The sequence below is a fragment of the Podarcis melisellensis genome, assembly GCF_964234715.1.
Source record: "Podarcis melisellensis genome assembly, chromosome: 4".
In the NCBI taxonomy this organism is placed as follows: Eukaryota; Metazoa; Chordata; class Lepidosauria; order Squamata; family Lacertidae; genus Podarcis; species Podarcis melisellensis.
This window is the reverse complement of record NC_138531.1, coordinates 41,021,146-41,043,373: the sequence shown is the minus strand read 5'-3', so window position 1 is coordinate 41,043,373 and position 22,228 is coordinate 41,021,146. Positions and strand designations below refer to the sequence as shown.

Here is a 22,228-nt window from a genome sequence, read left to right as displayed (position 1 = left end):
CTGCTTCATTCTTGAATGTCTGCTAAAAAGTCAGGGATCTGTGCCCATTGTAATGAATGTGTGTCTGGCAGGGTATCCTGTGGATTCTAAAGTGGTCAGTAGTCTTTCTCTAGCAACCAGCAGACTAATTCTATGGCTATTTGCTCATATTTATTAACAGACCAATTCTCAGAAATATGCCCTATTTTGTTCAACAGGGCCACTTCCTAGTGTTTTTAGGACAGAGCCCCACCCCCACTCTGTTTTTAGTGCCCTCTGATTGGAAGAGAAAGTGGTGGCTGTCAGGTATGGTGTGTTTTGCACCCATTTGATCTGAGGACAAAATTTGAGAGCCCCAATCTTACTAAGATTAAAGATGGAAAAATGTAAAGCATGCCCATTTATTTTGGTGTTATTGCACTCAACTTGCAGGGTTGTAAGATTTCATTGGTAGATTAATCAACTAAAGATTTGATGGCAAATTAATTTGATAGCCAATTAATCAGCGGGGATGAACATTAAGAGCAAGACTGTCTCCCTTCTTTCCAGCCTCCTTGCTGAACTTGGTGGGAAAAACTGAAAGATACTTAGATTTTCAAACTGAAACTGCTATGGCTTTCTTACAATAAAGCCCACTGACAACAAGCTACTGTGCTAAAAAGAATGCAGTTGTGTGTTCTAAATCAGCATCTTCAGCAATCTTGAAAGAATGGAATTTGAACTTCTTACCATTATATAGAGAAGTGTGTGGGTTTGACTCCGTCATTTGCCTGATTCACTGTTCACATTAGCCAAACTATGGCTCAGTGTGGGAAAGGAGATCAACAGTTGCTTCTTTCCTTCCTGGCCATTTTGCTGTTGCACAGTGCTGAGTTCAACCGTGGTTTGAATTATAGTGTCATCTAAGCCTGAGCTTTTGATTTAGCTCTCCCAGACAAACCATGAGCTGAGCTGTAAACCATAGCACAAACCTTAGAACTATGCATGAGCCCAAGTTTGGACAATGAAGTAAGCCAAGCTATGACTTGGGTCATCATGGCACAGCAATAAAATGACTGGGAAGAAGCTAAGCTGCCATTCTTTCTGCTTTGGGAAGCTCTATGTTTATGTGTTCATGTTAAGTCACAGTTAGGCTAAACCTGATGTGAGGATTAGGCCTTTGTTGTTAAAATTATTAATCATACTTTCATAGAAGGACAACTGAAATTGGATGCATCCTGATTTTTAGGGAAGTCTGAAAATAGAACATGGTTACTTACCTTGTGTGAAACTTACAGCAGAAATCTGTCTCATAATAGTAATCAGATAGTAAACAAAATCTCTGATACGATGCAGGGATGTGTATGTTTCATGTTTCCCAATTCTTGTATTGATGTAGGCAGGAGTTTTTCAAGAGTGAAAGTCCTGGAAATGGTGCTGCCCTCATGTTTAACTTAATGGAGGGAATTTTTGTAATTGGTAAACAAAACAAAAAAATCACACAACCTTGTTATTACCAACACACACTTTCGACAGGAAAATGAATTTAAAACTTCATGGAGGCATCCTTGGTCAAACCACTGGCACCTCTTAGACTATGTTATTGTCCTTGCTAAAGATCCCTGTGATGTGCTCCTTACCTACCGTGATGTGCTCCTCCTAGTGCGAGCACTGATGACTGCTGGGCAGATCACCGACAAGTACTCACCACGATGGCTATCAAGATTATACCTCAACGCAGGCTTCAAGGAAGGAAACCAAGGAGCAAAATGAACACTCAAGCCCTTCAAGATCCCATTAAGCAGGATTACTTCCAAATGACTTAAGGACCATCTACTTTCAGAATTCCCTGATAACATTGAGGAACACTGGACTAAGCTAAAAACATCCATCACTGCAGCCTGTGAACAAACTATTGCATACCAAACCAAGAAACACCAGGACTGGTTTGATGAGAATGACAGTGAGATTTAATGCATCATTGACAAGAAAAGGAAGGCCTTTTAGATCTGGCAAAGAGATAGAAATTGTGCCACTAAGAAAAAAACCTATGCCAACGCTAAGGCTGAGGTTCAAAGAAGAACCAGAGAACTAAAAAACACCTGGTGGATAAAAAAAAGCTCAAGAGATTCAGCACTTAGCTGACACTCATGATGCACAGAGTTTCTTTAAAGCCACAAAGACCATCTATGGGCCAATAAATCATGGCATATGCCCCCTACGCTCAGCAGACGGTATCACACTTCTAAAAGATAAAGAAGCTATTGCACTGCGCTGGAAAGAACATTACCAACATCTCCTTAACCGCAACTCCCCTGTAGCTGCTGAGGTCCTCTCACAAATTCTGCAAAAACAAGTTAGAGATGAGCTTGCAGTATCTCCAAATCTGGAAGAGTTGTGTACAGCTATTAACCAAATGAAAAACAACAAAGCCAGTGGACCTGATGGGATACTTGCCGAAATCTTCAAAGTGGGCGGAATTTAACTTACACAAGAAATCCCAGCAGACTTTAGAGATGCCAAAATTATCAATCTTTTTTTAAAAGGTGACAGAACTGATTGTGGAAACTATTGAGGCATCTCTCTATTAGCTGCGGCCAGGAAAATTCTTGCAAGGATCATAGCAAACCACCTCATAACAATATCTGAGGTGACCCTTCCTGAATCCCAAAATGGTTTCCGGCCTTCTGGGGGGACAGTGGACATGATTTTCACTGCTCAACAGCTTCAAGAAAAACGCAGAGAGCAAAACCAACCCCTGTATATGGCGTTTATTGACCTGGCTAAGGCTTTCGACACTGTATATCGTAATGCCCTGTGGACTGTCCTTCTGAAAATTGGCTGCCCAGATAAATTTATAAACATCATTCAGCTCCACCATGATAATATGACAGCAACAATCGCAAATAACAATGGCTTTCAAAGTGAACCATTCACAGTGGGATCAGGCGTTAAACAGGGTTGTGTTATTGCCCCAGCTCTATTCATTATTTTCATTGCCATGATCCTACACTTTGTCGAAGGGAAACTCCCCACCGGAGTAGAAATCATATATCGAACAGATGGAAAGCTCTTCAGTCTGAGCAGGCTGAAAGCAAAGAATAAGGTTACCGTAACCTCCGTCATAGAGCTTCAGTATGCTGATGACAACGTAGTGTGTGCACGCTCAGAGGATGACCTCCAAACCATCCTAAATATCTTTGCAAAAGCTTACAAAAAGCTTGGCCTATCACTCAACATCCAAAAAACCAAAGTGCTGCACCAACAAGTACAAAATAACCCCTCTGCAGCGCCACAAATCCAACTTAATGGTGTATTGTTGGAAAATGTTGATCACTTCTCCTGCCTAGGCACTTATCATTCCACAAGGGCCAACATTGATGCCGAAATCCAGCATTGCCTGAGCTCTGCGAGTGCGGCTTTCTCATGATTGAAGTGCAGAGTATTTGAGGACCGGGACATTTGCAGGGAAACTGCAATGCTTGTTTACAAAGCTATTGTCCTACCAACCTTACTATATGCTTGTGAAACATGGACTACTTACAAATGCCATCTCCAACTCCTCAAAAGATTCCATCAACGGTGTCTCCTAAAAATCTTACACATCACTTGGGAAGACAGGCAAACTAATATCAGTGTACTGGAAGAAGCAAAGATCACCAGTGTAGAAGCAGTGATTCTTCAACATCAACTTAGTTGGACTGGTCATGTTGTACGGATGCCTGATGATCGTCTTCCAAAGCAACTACTCTATTCCGAACTTAAAAACGGAAAGTGTAATGCTGGTGGTCAACAAAAGAGGTTTAAAGACTCAAGGCAAATCTAAAAAAATGTAGTATAAACCCTGACAATTGGGAAACACTGGCCTGCGAGCGCTCCAGCTGGAGAACAGCCTTTACCAAAGGTGTCAAGGGCTTTGAAGACACTCGTACTCAGGACAGGACGCAAGGGAGAAACGTGCTAGGAGGAAGGCACACTTGGCAAATTCACACCGTGATCAACTCCCATCTGGAAACCAATGTCCCCACTGTGGAAGGATGTGTGGATCCAGAATTGACCTCCACAGTCACTTACGGACTCATTGTTAAAACCGTGTTTATCTTACTCGGCTACAAGTAATCGCCAAAGAAGAAGATTTAAAGCGGAAACTGAAAGTATTGCTTCCCTACTTGGACAAAGATCTATTCTACAGCTTTATTCTACAGCTGTACTCATTTTTCTTCCCCTATGGCTTGCTTAGTAGTGTAGAATTTCAGATTGTGGATTATTGGGTGCAAAATGCCCCCCTTGCTTTTTATGGTTTGTATATGCCTGCACTTTTATTTGGAGTTCCTTTAAAATAGGAGGCTAAAGTAGGAATATATTAGCAAATTATTATAACTGAATCAGTGGCACCTGAAACAGATCTGAATAACTCTCTTTTTTTGTATTTATGGAGCACCTAAAATATACTAGCAATTCTGAAATCAAATTTGTTAAAAGCATTTCATCTTTTTTCAAAGCAGCAGATTTCTTCTGTTGTGTGTACACATCCCTTCCTCTTCCTTTTCCCTCCGGTATGTAAAGTTATTTTGGTAAATTATTCCTATTTCTCTTATGTACTTGTTCTCATACAATTTTAATTGTCATTTTATGTAATAGCTTAGAGGACAATCCACAAAGCATTTCTCATGCTTAAATCAGCATTACTTTCAGTATGCCTTGTAATGGTGGATTATTTTCTTAGAGTGTAATCCTATACATGTCTACTCTGAAGTAAATCCCATTGAGTTCAGTGGGATTTACACCCAGTTAAGTGTTCATAGGATTTCAGCCTCAGTAACTGTATTTGCATAACAATTTAGGTATAAAATAAAAATGCTTTAGAAAAATGGCCTGTTAAAATAGCCAGTCATAGTTTGAGGCTTTTGACAATTTTAAGCTGTTCTAATTAGCAATGAGGGTGGTGAAAAGCTTCTTTGGAATGGTAGGTTAATTTTAAAGACGTGCAACACTGCATCTTGCTAAATTATCTATGACAGAGCTTTAAAAGCCTGTATAGCCTTTTAAAAAGAGGTAATGGATGGGATACAGATTTTTCTAATCATGGAGAAGGCTAACATAAGGAGTGAAATATGTAATGTTTCAAAACAATTCCTGTTGTTAATTACTGTCTTTTCAGGCAAATTCCAGGAAATTTGTTGCGAAAGAGCGAGGGGAAAAGGGGCACGGGTCTTTCCCTAACTCCATATTTATTCCAATTTTAATTATTTACAAAATGTAAAGAAATGCTCATTAGCAAAGAATCATACTTGAATGTAATTAGCAGTTCGATATTAAAGTAGGTTTTGGCAGGGAGTGGCTAATCTGTGGCCCATCCACATGTTGCTGCACTGAAACTCCCATTATAGGCCTTATTATAGGCCATGCAAGCAGGGGCTGATGAGAGCTGGGGTCTAAAAGCATCTGGAGAGTCACAGGTTATATCCCGCCTGCTGCATCATATGGCATTGTGAAATATTTGATTATCTCCCCTCACACTGGCTGCCTTGTTTGCAATTTAAACAGCACACAAATTGATTAATACATAGATTACGTTTAGTGTGGAAGCTTGCAACTCTTTGGAATTTTATAGCGCAGGATTGCTGCTTTAGAATGCAGTTGAACCAAAAGTGTGTACAGTGGTACCTCAGGTTAAGTATTTAATTCGTTCTGGAGGTCTGTTCTTAACCTGAAACTGTTCTTAACCTGAAGCACCACTTTAGCTAACGGGGCCTCCTGCTGCTGCCGCGCCGCCGGAGCCCGATTTCTGTTCTCATCCTGAAGCAAAGTTCTTAACCCGAGGTAATATTTCTGGGTTAGCGGAGTCTGTAACCTGAAGCGTATGTAACCTGAAGCGTATGTAACCCGAGGTACCACTGTATGCTGTATTTGAAGGAGCAGTTTTACCCAGAAGGCCGTGCTAAAGTGTGTTCGTTGCCTACTGCTTCCTACAGCTTTTGCCTCTCCTTTCCTAGCTTGTTGTCATCTTCCACAGCTCTAAGACTGGATATGAGTCTAGCTGGAGGATGGGCTACTAGAGTGAATTGGGCAAATGAAAGGTTTGGCACTGTTTACTGCTTTCTGCTTCTCTGCTTGAAATAGCTGCCCTGTCCCGCTGCTTTACTGCTTCTGGGCGCAATCCATATTCTTAAAATAGAGTTGTTCTGGTGCTCTTTTGATGGCTGTGCTTAGTACATATTGACACGGAACACAGAAGAACTCTATTGAGTCAGGCCAAATGCCCATCTAGTTTGGTCTGCTGTTCTCAGAGTGGCCAACTGGGTGTCTTGGTGAAGCCTATAAGCCGTACCAGACCTGCAGCAGTGCTCTTCTCACCTGTAATGGCTGCTTACCCAGACGGGGGTGGGGGTGGCTGTTGCAGCCTGTTGCAGAGAACCCCTACCCCTCAGGGAGCAGTTTGGCCACTGGGGATTGGCGGGCTTTTGTGCCAGCTGCCTGGTTTGAATTCTGACTGGGCTGAGTGGACAGGGTTTTGTCCAGTTTGTTCTCCTTCACAGTCTAGGCCTTGCTCCTTGGGGAGAGGTCGCTGCAAGTGGGTCCACAGTTCTTAGCAACCTATATTCAGAGCCATAGTACCTCGATGAGAGTGGATGTGGAACATAGCCTATGTTGCTTATAGCCGCTGATAACCTCATCCTTCGTGAATTTGTCTACGGTGGTACCTCAGGTTACATACGCTTCAGGTTACATACGCTTCAGGTTACAGACTCGGCTAACCCAGAAATATTACCTCAGGTTAACAGAAATTGTGTAGCAGCAGTGCGGCGGCAGTGGGAGGCCCCATTAGCTAAAGTGGTGCTTCAGGTTAAGAACAGTTTCAGGTTAAGAACAGACCTCCAGAACAAATTAAGTTCTTAACCCGAGGTATCACTGTAATTCTATTTTAAAGCTATACAAATTGGGGAACATCAATATATCTTGAAGTGAATTCCACAGTTTAACCATCCCCTGTGCAGATAAGCACTTTCTTTAGTCTGTTTTGAATCTTGAGTCAGTTTCATGGATTTCCCTGAGTATTATGAGCGAACGAAAAACTTCTCTCTATCTTCACAATGCATTTTTTTTTTAATACACCCATCATGTCCCCCCCACCCCCTAGGTCTTTTCTAAGCTAAAAAGCCCTAAATAGGGTTACCTTTCTTCATGAGACAAGTTGCTTGATCATTTTGCTGCTGACTTTCAGTACATGGCTGCCTGACTGTTGGCTAGCCCCATGGATTGTGTAGCTGTATCAAGTGCTGAGAAAGCTATGTTGGTTGCTTGTTTGCTCCTGGGTCCAATTCAAGATGATGGTGTTAACTTTTAAGGTTTTAAAATTATTTGGTTCTGGGGTGACTCATAGGATGCCTTGAAAATCCATCCCCATGTGATAATCAGATTCAGCCCGCTGGCATCTGAGCTTGGAGGAGGCCCCTTTGTGTTGTGTATTTTCTTCTCTTCAGGATGCCCTCAGAGCCAGATTTTCAACACTTGTTGCTTTGGAAAACAGGCGAAACCATTTCACTAAGGCTTTGGGGACCTTATCCGTGGGCAGTGATTAGTTAACGCTGAATGCTGCCAGTTAATTTTATTACTGTATCTAACATGGTTGAATGATTTGTTTGATTGGATTTTTGATGTTCATGTGTTTTATTATTATGACAAAGTTATTAGTCACCTTGGCTGCTCTTTATGAGTTGAAAAGGTAGCATGATAATGGAAACATAAACTGTAATATGTAAAGCCATACAGGAAAGAGATAGATTTTGATGTATGGTAGCTGTTTCTTCATTATGATTATGCTCATTATTTCATAAGGCACATGCTTTCCACGCATAAAGTACAAGGTTCATTCTCCAGCATCTCAAGGCACTCTTTTCTGAAACCCCAGAAAGCTGCTGTTCGTCAGTGTAGACCAGGGGTAGGCAACCTAAGGCCCGGAGGCCGGATGCGGCCCAATCGCCTTCTCAATCCGGCCCGCGGAAGGTCCGGGAATCAGTGTATTTTTACACGAGTAGAGTGTTTGCTTTTATTTAAAATGCATCTCTGGGTTATTTGTGGGGCATAGGAATTCGTTCATTTCCCCCCCAAAAATATAATCTGGCCCACCACATGGTCTGAGGTGCGGTGGACTGGCCCATGGGTGAAAAATGTTGCTGACCCCTGGTGTAGACTGTAGTGAGCTACCTGTAAAGGTAAAGGGACCCCTGACTGTTAGGTCCAGTCGTGGCCGACTCTGGGGTTGCGGCGCTCATCTCGCTTTACTGGCCGAGGGATCCGGCATACAGCTTCTGGGTCATGTGGCCAGCATGACCAAGCTGCTTCTGGTGAGCCAGAGCAGCGCATGGAAATGCCATTTACCTTCCCGCCGGAGCGGTACCTATTTAGCTACTTGCACTTGACGTGCTTTCGAACTGCTAGGTTAGCAGGAGCAGGGACCGAGCAACGGGAGCTCACCCCGTTGCAAGGATTCGAACTGCTGACCTTCTGATCGGCAAGTCCTAGGCTCTGTGGTTTAGACCACAGCGCCACCTGCGTCCCTGAGCTAACAGTACCAATGGTCTAACTTGGCATAAGGCAGCTTCCTATATCATTCTATTAACACCTGTAGTTGGGTACTATAGATTCACACATAAAGCTTTCCTTAGTAAACAACAACAACAATGCTGATAGATGTGAACATCTGATGCTGAGTGGTCATTTGGGAAGTCTAGGATGTTTTGCAGGCAAGGAAGCCTGTGTGTGTGAAGAGCCATGCTCTGCTGCTTACCACATTTTGACTATCTCATCACCTCATATAGTTAAGTTTAAAAGAAAAGACCAATCCACCATCCCTAAAAGAAATTTCTTCTATGTTCTCTCCCTCACCCTTATGAAAAAAGCAGGAAAAGAATGCCTGAAACAGAATAATTGAAAATGGGCCAGGATTTGGCACAGCACTCGCTTAAACTAAGTATGGTTAATGTTAATCAGTTTCTGATGGCATAGCAAACTTTGGTTAACTATAAAAGGGGAAACTATAAAAGTCTCCAAACCACTCCTTCTGTGCAGCCGTTAAGTTGCACACAATCGGTGCCTTTGACAAAGGTATCTTACTATCTCTAAATATCAGTCTAAAATCATTGTTCCAGGCTTCTTGACAGCGGATTCATTATGGTTACAGCAGCATTGGAAATAATTGATTTTAATGCCACCTTACGGGTGTTTTCTTTGCTGTTCCGATTTCACTGTTAAAGAATGTCCTTAACAACCGATTGTGTTGGCATGGGAACAAACTTTCACCTTATGATCAAAAATCACGTGTACTGCTTTGGTACAGATTACTTTGGAGGGAATACCTAAGGAGATGTTCACTATGTCATATTCACAATAGTTCCAGGGAACTCAGTGGACTTAAGACTAAATCAAAGCATTGCTTTCAAAGGCGCTTCAAGTATGCCTATGTCGAACACAATCCTATGACCTACAGGAGTCACTGAATGATTTGCGTTTGACTTTAATTGGAGCTCTGAGACTTTTAACATTTGTCACAGCTCTTTTATTAATGTGGAAATACTGCAAATATGTACAGACTAAGGGTTTTACTGTTGGAATTCTGTATGTCTGTGCAGATTCGAGGTAGCAGTGAGAGAGGCTATTAAGTGGCATACTTAATAAGATGAAATGACCTATAGTGTCCAGGAGTGTTTATCCTCCTGGATGCTTGATATATAACTCCTCTGTTTTTAAACAACTGCCAATAACATGTTAATTGTTTACTCTGGGTCTATCAGGAGCAAACTCGTTTAAGATACGTTGTTGTTGTTGTTGTTGTTGTTGTTGATAATCTTATTTATGAATTGCTTCCTGTGAAGGATCGTGAAGCGATGTACAATATCATGACATTTATAAAACAAAGCCCTTGGGTATAATTTTTTTTAAAAATTACAAATACAAAATCATTTCAAAACAGCAAATAATAACAATAATAATAATGATAATAAAAATAACAATAAAAATACCCCACCCATCTGGCTGGGCTGCTCCAGTCAGCTGAATTCAAATTCAAGAAAGATACCAACTGGGACAAGGATTTTAGAAAGCTTGTTGAAAGAGGAACATATTTAGTAGATGCTGAACAGACAGTAGAGAAGGTGTCTGTCTGATAGGTAATGGGAGGACGTTCTAAAGGTTAGGTGGCATCACACTCAATGCCCAATTCTGACATAGTGTGGAATGGCCCTCCTGATATTTGCAGGATGCCCTCTCCTTCAGAACGGAGTGATTGGTTGGGTATGTAGGAGATTATCTTTTAGGTATTGTGGTCATAGTTGTCACCCGTCTCTTATTTGGCGGGAAACTCCCTTATCCCAGTGCCATGTCCTGCTGCTGTCCCTTATTGATGATGCCCCTTAAATTTCCTGGGTTTTGAAGGAAGCAGCTCCCCTCCCTCCCTGCTGGCCAGGGAGGAGGGAGGCTCCAACTGTGTTGCTTGGCTACCTGGCCCACCCCCCTCCGGCCTCCTCTCACCAGCCTTGGCCCCCGGGAGCCCCTCCCCGCAAGGACTGGCGGGAGCCTCGGGCCCTTCCGCCGCCATCCTCCTCGTGGCCGCCAAACTGATCGTCTCTGTCTGGGGCCTCCCCTCTGCCCGTTGCCGCCGCCGCTGCTCCCACTAGGCCGTACTGCGGCTGCGCCGTCGAAGGACCCGGATGAGCTGGGCAGCCTGGTGTGGCCTATGAATTGCTGAGGAGCCTTGAGAGGAAAGCGAGGGCAACCATAGAGAAGGCAGTTCAGAGAGAGGTGGAGGAGGAGGTGGAGGCGTGGGCAGGTGTTCCAAGGGCTAACCGTAGAGGGGGAAAGCGCAGGAAGGACCGCAAGTGCTTCTCCCATAGATTTGTAGTGGTAGACTAGCATAGATAGTCTGATCTGCGGGTTTACTTCGGGCGCTATTTCCCCCCCCCCCACACACACCTCTCTTCCTCCTGCCCCCTGATGGAACTGAGAGCTGCAGATGGAGCATGAGAGAAAAGATACAGAACTGCAGCAGCATCTTCATAGCTTGGACTTCGTTTTGCGCGAAAAGTGGTTGCTGCTTGTAGTTATTTAATTGCAGTGTTTCATTAGCTGGTGTCTTGAGCAGCAACCTCTGGAAACAAAGGGCTAAAAACTGGCGCTGCTCTCCGAAATTATCTGGTCCCTTTTAACTTTGTATTTTAACTGGTTGACTAAAATCCCTTATTTTGGCTGCTGATCCCTTATTTTCGAGGCTGCTGGTCCCTTATTTTCAAATCTGTAAGTTGACAGCTATGATTCTGGTCCCAAGCTGTATGGGGCTTTGTACCAGCAAGTTCACAGTAGTCTCATTGCTATTTAGCACCCTATGAAATGCTTTCAAGAATCCCCTTCTCATGTTTGGGGGGAATAGATTGCTGCAATATATAGGTGTGGCTATCTAATGTTTTATCCTCTTATTAACTGCATTGGTCAACATTACCCTGACTGTCTCAGCTGCTTGTTTCCCTGACAACCCCAGCACTCACTTACGGCACAGGCAGAAATGATATGCATTGAAAGCTGATGCTTGCTGGTATTTCTTTACTTGCTCCTTTCAACCTCTTAAGTTGTAAATATGCTGAAGGAATGTGTCCTGGGGATGTTTCTACTCTGAAAGAGTCTGGGATTTCTAAATGCAGCTGTTTGGGATTCTGACAGCCTGGCTGCTTCAACAGGATAGTACTACTGGGATGGTTATTTACCAGGATGTTTGTATCAATGGTGACAACAACTAAGAATTGCACCTGTGGGGAAAACGCCACTCCAAACAGCATACAAACAATACTCCAAATCTCATTCTGGAACATGGAAGCGTTTTCATTACTTCTTAAATATTCAATTGACTACCCATGGTCTGATGCTGAAACACATAGAATACGCCACTACTATGATTGCCAAAGGTTTCGTCTTTCCATTTTGTGTTAGAAAAAAAAATATTAACAGAGGTATATAAAGAAAGAAACGAGTGACAGGAAAACCAGTTCCATGCAAGGCAAAATGTGATTGCAGTATGGTCTAAGCCAGGCATGGCCAAACCTGGCCCCCTAGCTGTTTTGGGACTACAACTCCCATCATCCCTAGCTAACAGGACCAGTGGTCAGGGATGATGGGAATTACAGTCCCAAAATAGCTGGAGGGCCAAGTTTGCACATGCCTGGTTTGAGCTAAAATAAGGGAAACTGTTGAGATCCGTGATTGAGGAACTATACCAATCTTGTTTTATTGTGGCTATAGTATTTATCAGCCACTGTGAGGGCATAAAATGTTTTTAAATTTATTATTTTAAATTAGTGAGCATATGATCTGGTATATTTTTTACCTGTCTGCTTTAGTGGTACCTCGGATTACATACGTTTCAGGTTACATACGCTTCAGGTTACAGACTCTACAAACCCAGAAATAGTACCTCGGGTTAAGAACTTTGCTTCAGGATGAGAACAGAAATCATGCAGCGGCGGCACGGCAGCAGCGGGAGACCCCATTAGCTAAAGTGGTGCTTCAGGTTAAGAACAGTTTCAGGTTAAGGACAGACCTCCGGAACGAATTAAGTATGTAACTAGAGGTACCACTGTAATGTTATCCACTGTAGATCAGTGGTTAACATATATGAAATATTTCTGAGATACTCTGGTAACTGACTCTTCATTTGGGTCCTGTTTTGTTTAGATCTCTAATGTTCTAAGTATACTTTAGCACTTTTCTATAACTTGATAAGCTTTACTTAGATTAAATTGTATGCATGTATAAATTGAATTCATGCTATTAATGATAGCTGATTACACCCAGGATTTTTTTAATGAGATCTCTATCTCTCTCTCTCTCTGATATATATAGTTGATCATTACATTTAGTGTTGGTTCCTAAATTTATTTTTCAAGCTGTTCGCTCATTAAATGCTGCTGGTGAAATTGCTGCACATTTTAAAATTGTGGTTCATTAAATCTGCAGAGCTACAAAAATGTATTTGCTGAGCTTTCTTAAATTGTGTTTTTGGGCGTTTTTGTTTAAATTCTGTAACATATGGCTCTGTTTTTCCCTTTCCAGTGGAGGCGATAGTGGAGTTTGACTACAAGGCTCAGCATGATGATGAGCTGACAATCACTGTCGGTGACATAATCACCAATATCAGGAAAGAGGATGGAGGTTGGTGGGAAGGACAGCTTAAAGGCAGAAGAGGTTTGTTCCCTGACAACTTTGTAAGAGTGAGTACAAAGTGAAAACTGTTACTGTTTTTGTGTTGCTGGCTTGTATTCTCTTCTTTCGATGCAGGTATGCTATCTTGGTGATGTGTATGCATGTATCTCCAAAATACTTTTGACGTTTATACAAGACCAGCTGTCATAAAAGACAATTCAAATGGCCGTAGTAGATGGCAGATGGGAGCGACATTCCTACCATCCATTTGCACTGACTCTTCCACATTCTCATCCCAGAATTGCACACCTCCAGCTATTTTTGAAGAAACAATAAGCCCCTTGAGTGAGTTTGTGTTGGATTTTGAGCAGGAAAAAATGTCTGTAGGAAAGGGGCTAAGCAACCAGTAGCAGCCTCCCCAGACTGTTTCAATTTCCGCCCCTTAAGGGTAAGGAGGCTATATGCATCTGTACATAACAACTAATTTGGCCCTTACCCATGGTGAAAAATGTTCAGTCCAGCCAAAATGAAAGTAAGGGCAGCTGTGGAATAATTGAAAGGGGAAAGGCCTGCTTGGGATGGGGTTATGCTGTTCCTAAAATATTTTGTTTACAGCTTGGAGGTACTTGTCATACCCAGCTTTATTCCTGAATTTTCAGGTGTCAGCTATGATCTAGTTTCAGTGGTTGTTCCAGGTGCACCCATGCCTGAGAGCTGGAAACCTGATCACTCTCTTTCATGACAACCTTTATGTTGGAGTGTTGCAATGCACTTTTTCTGGGTTTGTCTGTGAAGATGGTTTGGAAGCTGCATTGGTAAAAGATACCACTGTGTGCCTTAGCTTGGAAAGCTTAGAATTTAATTCTGAATAGTCATGGTATACTGGTATTGAAAAATTACATTGGTAACCACAGTGTTTTCTGGACCCAGTTCAGTCCTAGGCTCCGGATATCTCTGTGAGGTGTAAAATCATTCAGAGAGACCCGGTTCTTAAAGGTAAAGGGACCCCTTGACCATTAGGTCCAGTCATGGCCAACTCTGGGGTTGCAGTGCTCATCTCGCTTTATTGGCTGAGGAAGCCAGCGTACAGCTTCCGGGTCATGTGGCCAGCATGACTAAGCCACTTCTGGCGAACCAGACCAGCACACGGAAATGCCATTTATCTTTCTGCCAGAGTGGTACCTATTTATCTACTTGCACTTTGACATGCTTTCGAACTGCTAGGTTGGCAGAAGCAGGGACCGAGCAACGGGAGCTCACCCCATTGCGGGGATTCAAACCGCCAATCTTCTGATCAGCAAGTCCTAGGCTCTGTGGTTTAACCCACAGCGCCACCCAGTTCTTAGTTCCAACTTCTTCCGAGGCCAGATTTGTTTCTTCAAGAAGCAGGGCCCTAGAAGCTGCATCAGGGCTTTCAAATTCCTTTTCACCAGCTGCCTGTTTAGCTCCCTCTTGTTTTCCTTATTTGTGAAACATCACCTTACCCCGCTTTTCAGCTTGTTTTCAGGGAATTAATTTACATAGATTGTGCTTTTATTTTAATCCTGTTTTAATTACCGTGTTGTGCACTGCTCTCTAAGTATTCATTGAAAAGCAATACAGAGATTCTGTAAACCGAATAAATACAGAACGATGCTGCATCATGACTGTTTTCACTGGTTTTAACATTGTGCTTATATTGCAAGATGACTTGCAAACAAATAGTGTTAGATCAGTGTTGAAAGGAGAGATGGCATCTAAATGGGCTTGGAAGGTTTGCAGTAAATCTGAGAAGACCAAGCAAATTGGCCCAGTTCATTAATAAGTGCAAGTACTTTTGTTGCCTTAGAAATGGCATAGGCATCTAGCCTGTCTGAAGCCATTTGTACTGGCTGTGTTCTTTCTACTCATTTTCTCCACTGATAACTACAATAAGAAACAGGATAGGAGGCAGAGAGGCTGGCTATTTTAACTTGAATCTTTAAATGTGGGTTACTATTTGTTAGCAATGCAGTTTGAAATTCTAGGAAAGGAGTAACTTAGTATTTGGAGACATGTGCATAACCTGATGACTGACAGCTGAAAGTGTAGACAAAGTCCATTGAATTGCATTTTATTGAGGTCATGTGAAAGTACTTTGGTGGCTCATGCAGAAATGCAAGCCACTGCTTGATAGGTGCACTCGTCAAGTAATGAACACACATGTGTACCTGATCTAAGAATAGCTGCATCGGAAATGGAGAGCGCTGTGTAGATAAACAATTTTGGGAACACTTAAGTGCAACTGCTGTTTATAAATTCAGTAAATATTTTTTTTCTTAAAAAGTACCATGCAGCAGTTAGTTTGTGAGTTCTTTGCAATCATGTTTGCAATATGTGAACCTGAACAGCTTTGGAGTAACTGGTAGCATATTAAATGTTTCCTGTGTATGCTAGCACTGAAGTCATGCTGCCTTTTATTCTTCCAAATACTGCTCCAAAATGCTTTATATGGAGGATTGGAAGTATATCTGAAATTCTGGAATGTGTTCTGTGAGAATCCCACTAGAAAAGCATCCCACTAATGTTCCGGGTACTTTTGACTATAACTTCCATGAGCACAGTGCTGGCTGGACCTGATGAGTATTCTAGTGCAAAACACAACAAAGGGCATTGGGTTGGTGAGGGCTGCCTTAAAGACTGGGGAGGGGCATGGCTTTCTGGAGGGCTGCAGCAAATGGTAAATACTTCAAGAACTTTATAGAAGCAAGAGATCAGCATAGTCTCCGTGATGATTTTGCAAGGCACTTTGAGGACAACATTGCCTGCCTCCATGCAGACTGGAGTGCTTCCACTGATACAGTGTTGAAGTATATGATGCACTATGCTCTCCTTTGTGGGACCCATTTACTTTGTTGATGCCTGGGATATGAAGGAGGCCGCTGTGCAGCCTACTATATGTTTTCTTGGCCCATGACCATCCTGGCTGCTTCATGCATAGCTGTCAACCTTCCCTTTTTTTGCGGGCTTCCCGCTGCTATCCCAGATTGTTAGATACCCTGTAGACTGTCCCCAGGACAGGTGAGGCTGCTGATCCCTTATTTTCAAATCTGAAAGTTGAGAGCTATGGCTTCATGATGTGGTGATCACTTTGTTGTGTGACGTGTGTTCCCTGCTGCCTCGATTGTCCTGGATCTCTGTGGCTTGTGAAATTGTTGCATTTTTGTTTTATGTTGTGTGGGGAAACTTTATTGAAAATTGCATTGTTTTTGTTGTTTTTATTTAAACTGGCTTAGAGATTTTTTTATATTTTAAGGTGGCAGTAATCTTTTAGCAAAGAAATATATAAGAATTCCACATAGCTAGAAACCTTTTCATTTACCAAACTGAAGATTGAGCTTTGTTGTGTGCTGGCAGATTTAAAAAGGAAGAGTAATGGAAACAGCACAGATACATGTATGCACACAATACTAGATTCTAATCTAGCTCTGAGTGACTGAAAACAGATGTAGGCTATTTAATTTTCCAACTTTCTCTTTTAGGATTTACATGTTTGTTGTTAAGATGGTGTAGTGGTGCTGGATGATTAACGTGTGTGTGGGGGGGACACTACTAAGTTAGCCATAATTCAGCTGCATAGCAATGATTGTACAGGAAGATACTGAATTATGCTATTGAAAATGGTCTCTTTTGGATGCTCTGCTCTGTAGATAACCGTCTTGTCAACTAACACTAAGGAAATAGTAGCTTCTGCATTTTATTCTTAAGTCTTTAATTTGAATATTGACAAGCCAAAAAGTGAAAATGTGGTAAAGAAGAAGGCTCAGAATTGAGTGGTCAGGCCTACATTTCTAAAATATCCTTGAGAGAATTTCCAGTAGACAAAAGAGGAAGAAGTAAGCTTTTGAAATGTACATGGGGAGAGAATTAAGTTTATCAGATAGTTGCCCTTTAATAAGCTTGTGCTGAATAAGCAAATAAAAGTTTTGTAATATTTTGTACATGTTGGGGTACGGTAGTTTGTTTTTGTTACAAAGATAGATAGATAGATGATAGATAGATGATAGATAGATAGATAGATAGATAGATAGATAGATGATAAAAGAAGTTGCACTCCTCATTCAAGTGTTTTTTCCTCTAACAATTGTATTTGACTATGCAGCTGCAGAGATGGGAAGATTTCGCTGATAGTATAGGCAGAGAAATATAAAGCAGGAAACTGAGGTGACAAACCAGTACTTGTTGATTTTAATTTGCGTTTGCATATGTATCTGATACGATCGTGGATAGCTGGTAAAATGTATGCTCCATCAGTGACCTTATTTCTCTCTGAATGTTCTCTCACCTTCAAACAGCCTGCAGAGTTAGGGTGACAGCCTCACCAGATGCACCTTCTGAGCTACCAAATGAATGTGCTGCAGGATCTCAGCTGCTTCCGCAGGTTGATGCACAATGCTGGCAACATTTTTGCAGATGTGGCTGCAGGTGGTTAGTGTGCTGTGAATCATGGCATTAGTACCAATAATCATGTCAGTTTCTTGGCAGTAGTGGAAAAATGTCTAAATAAACCATTGAACTTCCATTTAAACCCACTGCATAAGTTAGCAAAACTGAAAGGTATTTAGTTAGGTTTCCTTGCCAGCAGACTAAATGAGTGGAGCTGAGCAGCTGCATCTCTTTTGGTCAAGAAAGCAAGAGAGACCTCTTCCCATAAAGCTTTTCTGTTGTGTACAGTGATACACACGCCAAAATTACCAGAGGGATTCATGAAATGCACATAGAATTAAAGACTTTAATTGTAGGTGGTCCTTTCTAATTGCATAGTTATTACCACACACAAATATAGAGCTTCTTAACAGTGGGTTGGCTGACACTTGCCATTTCATCCTGTTTGATACCAGTGTAGCAAACCTGTTATTGTAAAGCATAGTATTCACTCTTTTTCTCAACAAATGCACACCTTGAGAGTTGGTGCCTTGTCCTTTTGCAAGTTAATATCAGTAATGGCTCTTCTCTGAGGTTGTTTATAATTGGAAAGAAAGTGCAAGCATCCAGATTTCTCCACAGTTCAGTTGGGTGGGTAGCATAAAAAGTAAATTGCTAGAGATTAAACATCAGTTAGCTATTGTGACTAAGGCAGGGTAAAATATTGGTTTCTGCTGTAGGTGAAATAAGTTGCATCTCTTCCCTTTATGACTAATTTGAAAGGTCTCTGAAGTGTGTTCAGCTATCAGTTGTTGTAAACAAAAATCTGCCCCTTTCCCCCTTATGGGGTATCCAAGAGCCCATATAGAGTCCTTACGTAGGTTCCCTATTGATAGGAGAAAATAACAGAGGCCAACCAGAGAATACTGAGAAGCAAAGCAGCTAGTAAGCCTGATCTTTATTGATCTGTTGCAACAGGGCCCTCACTCACCACACGCAGGAGGGAGGAGGAACCCAGAACAAAGGTGTGCCTGCCCTTATATAGACATTTTAAATTCCCTGCCCTGGAGCTCAAGACCACCCCTCCATACATCATACATAGATCACAGAAGGGGTGTAACCTAAGACCACCCCCCACATACATAACAGAAAAGGCGGTCTACAGCAGAAATCTGAGTGCACTGTTTATCTCATCTGACAGGTTACCTGTTTAATGGCCACTTGATTGGATACCCTGGGGAGCATGGCCAGTCTTTGGTAATGATAAATACTTAGTTCCTGAGCCAGGTCACAGGCTTACACCCTTTTCATATCTTAAATGTGCCCTTAAGACAGGATTTGTGAAGGAAAAGACATGGGGAGGCTTTTCCATTTTCCTTTGATCTTGCATAGAAAACATTTGGTCGGTTTAGGAATAAAAAATGGTTTCAGGTCGGTCTTCCTGTGCTGATCTATGTACCTGCTTGGTTGGTACACTTATGAACGTTTAACATATATCTAAGACCTCAAAATTCCTATCACACAGTAATGTTTGGCTTTTTGGAATTTGGAAATTACAATGTGAGATCTCGATCCAAGAAGCTGCTCTTAAAAAGGGTATAGTGAAGCCTGGTGGGCTGGAAGACAGACTGAGAAGACACTTAAATGTAATATGCCTGAAAGTATAAAACAAATCTAACATTCTTTCAGGGTAATGCACTGCAGGTGTTGTCCTCACTTTTATTTACACCTACACAGTCATAAAAACTAATAGCTCCGCAGTCTTCAAATGCAATTGCTTGGGAGTAAACTCTATTGAACACACTGGAACTTCTTTTCTGAGTGTTCCACTGTTGGTGAGTTATATTAAGTGGGCTGGATGCTGATGAAAGTTCTGAATGTTACACTATGACTAGGAAGAGAAAATGTTTCTGATTATTGCCCTTAAATCCCCTTATGGTTTGCATTATTCTTTCCACAGGAGTGTGTGTGTATATATATCTATATCTATATCTATATCTATAACTATATATATCTATATAATGTGCTCTCGTAGATTTTCACGGGTACAGGAATGCAGGTTTTGGTGTCCTCGGGTGTCTTCCCGTGTAAAAGTTGGGGTGTCTAGGCGACGTTTCGACGAGGTCTCACTCGTCATCTTCAGGCTGGTGCTTTCGGCTTCTTGTTACTGGAACAGAGCAGGATCTCAGTGTTTGAGTTCCTATAAATACTGTTGAGGGGGTGTGGTGTATAGCCTCCAATGTACACCACACCCCCTCAACAGTATTTATAGGAACTCAAACACTGAGATCCTGCTCTGTTCCAGTAACAAGAAGCCGAAAGCACCAGCCTGAAGATGACGAGTGAGACCTCGTCGAAACGTCGCCTAGACACCCCAACTTTTACACGGGAAGACACCCGAGGACACCAAAACCTGCATCTATATAATGTTTATATATAAGCATTTTTCTTTCTTTGATGTGATGTCAATGTGTATAAATAGGAAACGGAAGAGAGTGAATGTAAAGCAGATAAGTGGTCAATATTGTTTGCATGGTATAGAAAGCAGCATTTAAATTTTGCTGAATTTCAGCTTAAGCCCTAATGGAATAAAAAAATCAGCTTTGTCATTGTCTAAAGATTGATTGAATGGCAATGCAACAATGTATTGATAATAACTTGGGACTGACAATAAATACTTTATTTCCCTTAGCTTAAATGCACTTAAATATTATTTAGTCTGTTTCAGTAATGCCATTAGATAAAAGTTTTAGAATCTGGTTGGAAGCTCAGTTTGGTTTTTTATGTTTTGATTCTGTTTTTTTGGACGCACAATTTACATATGCAGTTCTCTTGGGATTTGGGAGATGTGGGAAAAGGAAGGGCAGATACTTCCCTTTTGATCCATTCTATTCTTGGCTTTCTCCATTGAGGCAAAATATGCATTTCCTTGGGGCTTGTTGGTTTTATCTTTGCCTTTGGTTGGAATGCTGCCGGAATGCATTTTGCAATGCATTTCAAAAAGAAAAAAGAAAAGAAAAGAATTTGTTGCTTTCTCTATTTTAGACCTGCCCTACCCCGAAGGGCCAACTTTTATCTACAAAGTGACTACAACCCCACATCACCTCCACAAAGCAGGGTTCAGCTTCCCCAGGGCAAAGCACATTTATTTCTTTATTTAGGACATTGTCTAGATTTTATTCAGTGAGTTCCTCTTTAGGCTGCTGCTTCTACAAGTAAAGAGGTGCCACAGTTTCTGCCTGTTGTTCTGCTCAGATATGCAGCAAGTTCTTTGCTACAGAGAGAATTCCGACCTGTTATGAAATAGTTGTATAGACTAGCTGCACATGTGGCATGTCTCAGAAAACTGTATCTGCACAGTTGAGCCAAGTATGTTGTCACACAGGAAGTGTAGTTTCAGGACTGAGTCAGATTGTTCAGCAGTAGTGCTGAAAAACATTTGGACAGTGTAGTCGTAATTTAGCTCAGCTATATGTAGTTTGTACTTTGGGAAGCAATATGTCTGCTCTGTTTACAGAAATCAATGTAGTCTTGGTAGCTAAAACAGTTTTCGTGCTTGTATAAGATATCCCTGAGAAAAGAACAGGCTGAGGAAGTGATGACACTCGAGATCTCTTGTGATGCAGAGGCCATGTTTAGGCAGTTGTCTATCACAAACCATGGTTTGTGAGGTTGCAGATGAGGGCCCTGACTGTGTGCTTTTTACTTCCTTCTCTATTTCATCTGCAAACTTTGCCAATGCCATGTAAACCAAAGAGGGCTGGGATTACATGTGAGTCATGTTTTCAGCTTGTCTGACAAGCAGAAGAGACATCAGTTGCAAACGTGAATGCTTAAGAGGATGATATCTGAAGAACAGGGGTATCTTCAGCCCAGTAAATGAGAAACGTTTATGCCACTCCGGAAAAAGTTGTAGTTGTCTCAGTTTCAAAAAAGAATATGCAACAATAACAGTGGTGCTAGCCCATACAACGTGTGGAAATATACTTTAATCATCTGATTAATTTACAAACTGGGTAGTGCTTGGGAATATCATTACATTTGCTGGTTGTAGTTTTAATCCCAGAATATTATTCTGCCCATCAATAGTTCAAATAACTTGTATTAAAAGGGACAGTAATCATAATGTTTTCCCATAAAAGTTATTTCATTCATTACTGTTTTAATTGATAGTGGTGGTTATTATGTATAAGATGAATTCCAAAATTGTTTCTCCCCCCCCCCCCATGCTTATTCATTCACTAGACATCAGGGATGGGGTGGAAAACCTAACACACCTCAGACTGGAAAATCAGTTTTGCTTTCACACCCCTACATGCAAAGCAAGGTCACATTTTTATTTGAGCTCTGGAATATTTTAATACTACCAAGTATCTGGTGCATCATTACATAAAGATGTCCACACTGTAGTCATGTGACAAATTGTGCCAGATTTGAGCACACATTGAAGATGAATTAAATGCAGGTGTTCTAAATTTGGGTAAAGGTAAACTAAATAAATAAATAAATAAATAAATAACGATATTATCTAAATGGCAGCGATCTCTAATAGTTGTGTTTGAATTGTTTTTTGTTTTTAAGTAATACACTCCACTGTATCCACTGAGGACATCACTGCACAGGAGTTGCTTTTTATTAATGAAAGAAAGGCCCAGATGAATGAAAATGCTGCAACCTTTAGTGTTTTGAAGCATCTAAC

At 41.5% G+C, this 22,228-nt stretch overlaps 1 protein-coding gene across 4 annotated transcripts in view; it reads left to right on the top strand.

Annotated features, from left to right (window-relative positions):
• The window catches only part of SH3KBP1 (SH3 domain containing kinase binding protein 1), a 139,761-nt gene that overhangs the window by 10,532 nt on the left and 107,001 nt on the right, over window positions 1-22,228 (top strand). For 2 of the 4 annotated variants that reach the window (XM_081909204.1, XM_081909202.1), the window contains exons 1-2: window positions 6,017-6,038; window positions 13,057-13,214. In XM_081909204.1, coding sequence (XP_081765330.1) covers window positions 6,032-6,038; window positions 13,057-13,214 — 165 coding nt within the window. In that variant the 5' untranslated portion in view covers window positions 6,017-6,031. Of the gene's footprint in view, window positions 1-6,016; window positions 6,039-13,056; window positions 13,215-22,228 lie in introns of those variants that run through there. The other 2 variants (XM_081909203.1, XM_081909205.1) reach the window with 2 other exon arrangements.